Below are 5,913 nucleotides of genomic sequence, written 5' to 3'. Positions count from 1 at the left end.
TTGTGGTTTTTGAGATACAATTCTGAAATTCACCACACTACACCTCCCATGATGTGAAAGATGGTGAACATTTTTCATAAACATTGGAGCTTTCTTTGCTGTAGATGTTTACAGTAAAACATTTTGAAGCCCTGTGGGCAAAATGTTCAATTTTTAAAGAATCTGCCTGGATCGTTCGTGGAGGACAGTTTAGTGTCGATTGAACAACAAGTTAGGCAATATTTCGTCTCACTTGGGCCTACATTTTGGTTAAAGCATATCACGACTTATTTGTAATACCTTTTTTACGTTTTCAAACTTACGATGGTTGCTGTAGCAGCACCATAAGGACTATTGGCCCAGTGACCTGTGTGCCAGTTTTGTTTATTTTCATGCATGGGAAGAGAAGATATGGGAGAAGATAGAAGGAGGATGAGCTCCTAAAAAGAGAGAAGAAACACAAATACAAGGGGGACCAGCATCAGTTCTGTCCAGCTCCTAAAAAACAATAAAAACAGTAAAACTAGTACTACAAATATAGTACAATAATTGCACACAGCACAATGTAAAGTGCCTTTGATTAGGTGCTGACGCAACAGCTGCTGTGAATGGCTTTCGATTAAGAACATACGTAAAACACAACCATAAGGAAACCATACAACTCTGATAAAGGTGTGACCATATTGTTTGTACCAGGAATCAAAAGAGTTGCGGAACCTCACTTCGATTAATTCCATCCAGCTCAGTGGCTTTGTGGTTAGAGTGTCCACCCTGATAGTGGGAGGTCGGGGTTCAGTCCACATCCGAGTCATACCAAAGACTATAAAAAATGGTACCCAATTCCTCCCTGCTTGACATTCAGCATCAAGAGTTGGATTGGGGGTAAGTCCCTGCGACATCATGTCCATCAAGGTGCCTCACGCTATGGAAACAGAAGATGCTAGGCTCCTGACCTATGGTCCATATGAGGCTATACTTAAGATGAATTGAAGCAATAGTATATCACAGCTGAAATGGATGCTTATAAAAGAATCAAAGAATCCAGGAGTGGATGCTTTAATTGACTAGGCGCTCTTGATTGCTCCTGCCCAAAGCCACAACACATATAGTACAGTAGTATGCAAATATCATCCACTCGGCCACTTGAGGACAGAAAGAAAATCCACAGATAGTATCCCTCCAGAATCTGCGGAGACAAGATGTGATGAAGTCAATATCTGTGGAGTTATTGATGGTGTTACTGGAATTCCCAGTGAGCCATTTCAGCCTGTTAGAGAACTTACTGCTGCCTCCTCCACAGTGAGGGCAAACGTGGCAATTTGCTGACACACTCCACCATCAACAGTTTTAGTTCCCCCCCAGCCTTTGTATTGCCTGAAAAACATAACAATAGGATACAGTGTGAATTACAGGACATTTTTTTCCTTCCCTCCAGCATCAGTGTTACCCCATCACTGCCTTACCTATTTGCACTTTTCACATAGAGAAGGTTTAGACCATATTCTTTAAGAAGTCAAATTTGTTTATTTATGTTAGTTACAGATAAGAAACCAAGACAAATTTCAAACAAAATTCTAAAAACAATTAGATGTGGTAATCTTCCCAAGATGCACATTATGTAACAATTCCTGAAATACAGATATAGAGCACAGAGCACAGTAGATTTATTGGAACAATATCATTTGATATGTAGGCATAGATGACGAATGAATATGATGAAGGAAGTAGAATAGGCCTACTTGGGGAGTTGGTAGCGTATTTTGTAGAAGTGACATTGTCAGTTAGCCAGATAATTGTGAAAATAATTATGTATGCTGGCAATAGTGACACAAATCCCCCCTGCACACAGCCCATCTGCATGCATATACTGTATGTATATATATATATAAACATGTTGTGTGTGACATCTAGTGGCTGAATGTTGTCTAGAATTATAAATAATTATAAATGTTATATCTTAAATCATTAAAAAAAACACTTCAAGCTGTGAGGGGAAATTACTTACTGTCAATTCTTCCATTGCTTTTGGCCTTTGGAAGTGTTGCAGAATCAGGATGGCTTCACAGTAATAGTGTCATCGCCTCTTTAGAGACATGTTGCTTTTCAAGGAGGTCTCAGCATGTCATTCTTTGTCTTTTTATGTAGCAGTCTCTGGCAGTCATGGATGCTCCTCTGACCCTGAACGATGCGGCCGGTCATACCTAGAATGATACAAGACGTTTCTTCACATAAGTACAGCAGATGTACCATCAACGTGGAAGAAGTCGTTAAAGGATTAAAGGGGTAAGTGATCTGTTTTTGTAAAAATTAAAAAATAAATGTTGTTAAAAAGTTAAAAGGTGCACTTCAGCCTTATCTTAATATAATTGGATTTAAAACTTTTAAAGATTTAAAACTTTAATAATAATATTTTTTTAATTGATGCAAGAACAATAACTTTTATTTGAGTGTACCAACTTTCCATGAAGCAAAATGCTGTAGTTTCCATTAGCTTAGAATCGCCACTGATGATCGGTGTTGAGCTTACAAAAAAGTAATGTTATTATTACTATTACTCGTTGCTCTTTTCAAAAGTAATATTATTACTTTACTTATTGCTCCCTAATAAAAGTAACTTGTTATATTACTTTTCCATTACTTTGGTGTACCCTCATCTGAGTTAAATTAATACTATTTTAGATTGGGATCAACTAAATCGATTTGCAGGTTGCTGATCCAGTCTAGGTCTTGAGCGGAATGGAAAGGAAATGGAGCGTGCATGTATGTGCGTGTGCAAATTACAGGATACAGTACTCGGGCCCTAGACAGGATCACACAGCTTTGCCCAAACATGTAGCCTACTGCGGAGAGATGCTATTTGGACAAGGAATACACTTCGATGGAAGTTGAGCTTAAGAAAGCATTTAAGGAAATGGATTATTCAACTGACGACATCTGGACAGCTAAAAATATGCGATTTCTATATTAACGATCTGAAAACGAGTCGTGTTTGCAGAGTGAGAATGCCGTAGTGATGCCGTGACGTGAAACTGTAATGTTGTTGCCAACTTAGCAGGGAGATGCGAACAGATCCACTTTAAGGACTTTAAAAATAAGGTGAGGGACACTGTAACTCTTTATTCACTGCGGGTTAAGTTAGACCTCAATTTACTTTGACCTACCTTTTTTTGTTTGTTTCATCACTACAAATTCTTTAAGCTGTATCCTTTATGAGTTCTCTCTTCTGATTGTTTAAAATTGGTATCCCCACCTGAAAATGTATTTTATGTTTACTAAAGAGTAGGAGAGATGGGGAGACCCCTATTACGTAACAAAAACTCTGAATATAGAACCATTTGAACTATTTTAACAAAAGAATCACTTACACCCGCTTTAACAGACCTGGCTTTACAGGTGACCTTTGCTGAGAGCCTTTGCCACTGGCGTTATCAGGGTGTCGAGGAGATCGATGTACGACTGGCACTTCCTGTGGAAGTCTGGATCCTCTGCAGCCAAGTTAGGATAAGTCTTCAAGTACTACACAAATCAGAGACGTGGTGGGGCAGCAGGGTGGAGGGGGTCAAACTGGATGGCCATGTTTGTGAGGTCAAAGAGTCTCCTGCCCCCCCCCCCCCCCCCAGCAACCCAACCGCCCCTCCCACCGCCTCCCCCCACCCACCCCAGCCCCCCGCCACACACCCCCCAGATTCTGGTGAAGATCACATGCCGGAGGCGCCCAGTCCCATGCTGGTGGTGTGGCTCATACAGGGCAGAGTCTGGACGTTCTGGGGATAGTCGTGGGCGAGGATGCGTCCGTTCTCTCCGCCTCCGCCGTCGATGCCGCTCACCATCCTCGTCAGTGTGGAGCAACGCAGGGCGTCGTTGATGGATAGCTGTCAGAAGGGAAAACACGCACGCACGCACGCACGCACGCACGCACGCACGCACGCACGCACGCACGCACGCACGCACGCACGCACACACACACACACACACACACACACACACACACACACACACACACACACACACACACACACACACACACAGCATCACGTTAGGGTTCAAATTACGCTTTGACTGTCGAGTCAGATCTGACTCACAGACATGTGTTTATCCCCATAGGAGCTGGGAAGACTAATGCACCGATTAGGACTAGCAGTAAACAGAGTCTGATTTGTATCCCTCAGGGGGCTCTCTGTTGTACATGAACAAAGATGGCAGCATCGAATGTATTTCTCAGCTACATGCATCTCCTCCGGTCTTAGTCTCTAGTTAAATGAATAGATGAGCACCAGCAGCTGTAATGACGCCACCTCAACGTGTTGCTGTTAGAAATTGTCTCAAGTTGTTAAAGCCTACACTCCGCAGTATTAAGAGTCACTTGCCAGCAGGAGCTAATATTCAATCTTGAAGTTCAGTTCTTGTCAGCAAGCGACACCGTTGTGCGATGGAGTATATAAATTGAGCTTAAGAGTCACAGGGCAGTGGCTTTCATTGTCTTTATATGTAGCCCTGAGCGTCACTCTCCAGTGTGGCAAGACATACATCAACATCCTCATTTGGTAACAGGCGGAGCAGAGCAGGAGTGTGGGTGCAGGAACGGAGCTCTCATCAGTTTTATTGCTTCATTCTTCAATTTATTACAATGGAGGCCAGTGGGCCAGAAAGTGGAGCTAATGATGCGATTTGTGCGTCTCATTCTGTGTGTGTGTGCGTGTGCGTGTGCGTGTGTGTGTGTGTGTGTGTGTGTGTGTGTGTGTGTGTGCACACGTATGTGTGTTGCTGTGTATTTCCCGTCCGCCTACGTCTCATTTCTATAACGGATTAGATTTCAACAAAGACAGCTTGATCCAGTCCAACCTGTTTGGACTGCATGGGGGACTGGAGATTTATGCCTCGCTCTAATTGGATCTGCTCTGTTGTTGCTGTAAACCCAAACAGAATAAAGGCGAGACTGGACTAATAAGGTACCATCTCATAAGCATACGGATCAGGTGTCTCGTTAAAAACTCTTGAGACTCACAGAGAAGATCACTCCTTGTCTCATGTTTGCTTTGCGCATAAAGAGCATTTCATCCTGTCTCTGATTTAGGAAGTATAATACTTATAATCGTTTTTGGCATACAAGCCGTAGCTCTGCAACTCAGTGTATAGGGGTTATAATCGCCACTGTCTAAGGCTGAGCAGAGAAACGCCTGAGCGGCTGACACCTTCATTCGGTGAGACTCGGATCGGGACTTGTAGCAGAACTCCACCAGCGCCACCAGCATGGCCAGGCCCAGGCCCCCGATCAGGATGTAGAACACCCCCGCCACGTTGCTCAGGCTCAGAGCGCTGGTCTTGTCCTGTAGGGAGGAGGGATGAGGAGTTGAGGACACGGATACTAGTCCACACACCAATACATCGCTCACATACACTGTACGACGTGACACGGGACATTCACATACAGATACATATTGTATATTCGAAGAACTAATATACAGTAAAATCCTGGAATAGTCAGAGTTAAATTAACTCTTTCACTGCCAGAATAAATAAATAAATGGATCACCCACTGCCAGCGATTGTTCGATTTTCTTACCTTTTCAAGTAGTCACAGAATATTTCTCCAGTATGATCGACCCCCTGATGGTTGCTAATCACGGGGGGTTTCACTGTGATTCCGAGAAAAAATAAATAAATGTCATCGCGACCCCTCGATCTCTTGTTATAGGCCGTTGAAAATAGCATGTCTCGTCAAAAATACAGAGAGGCGAGATTCAGACGATTTCCTAAAGACGTTAACCAGATAGTGAATGGAGCAGTAAATCTTGGGATCAAGTGATCTCCTCGTTCTGTGTGCATCTGGGGATGAAATGGTCACTCATGTGATAGTGAGGAGCGCCATCTAGTGGAAACACCACAAAAAAAAGTTGTGGCAGTGTGGGCCTGGAAAAAAAGGCGTCAAAGTCG

At 43.0% G+C, this 5,913-nt stretch overlaps 1 protein-coding gene across 1 annotated transcript in view; it reads right to left on the bottom strand.

The window, feature by feature from the left end:
• Positions 1–3,677: 3,677 nt before the first annotated feature.
• Positions 3,678–5,913, bottom strand: part of LOC311065370 (glutamate receptor 1-like) — a gene marked incomplete at its 3' end in the record, with an annotated part of 64,287 nt that continues 62,051 nt past the window's right edge. The window contains exons 15-16 of the mRNA XM_084085686.1: positions 5,172–5,306; positions 3,678–3,851 (exon numbers count right to left, since the gene is read on the bottom strand). Of these exons, the coding sequence (XP_083941812.1) occupies positions 3,678–3,851; positions 5,172–5,306 (309 nt within the window). The remainder of the gene's footprint in view (positions 3,852–5,171; positions 5,307–5,913) is intronic.

This window comes from Gymnoscopelus microlampas, assembly GCF_963454915.1.
Source record: "Gymnoscopelus microlampas genome assembly, chromosome: 18".
Lineage (NCBI taxonomy): Eukaryota > Metazoa > Chordata > Actinopteri > Myctophiformes > Myctophidae > Gymnoscopelus > Gymnoscopelus microlampas.
This window is presented reverse-complemented; position numbering and strand designations above follow the sequence as displayed.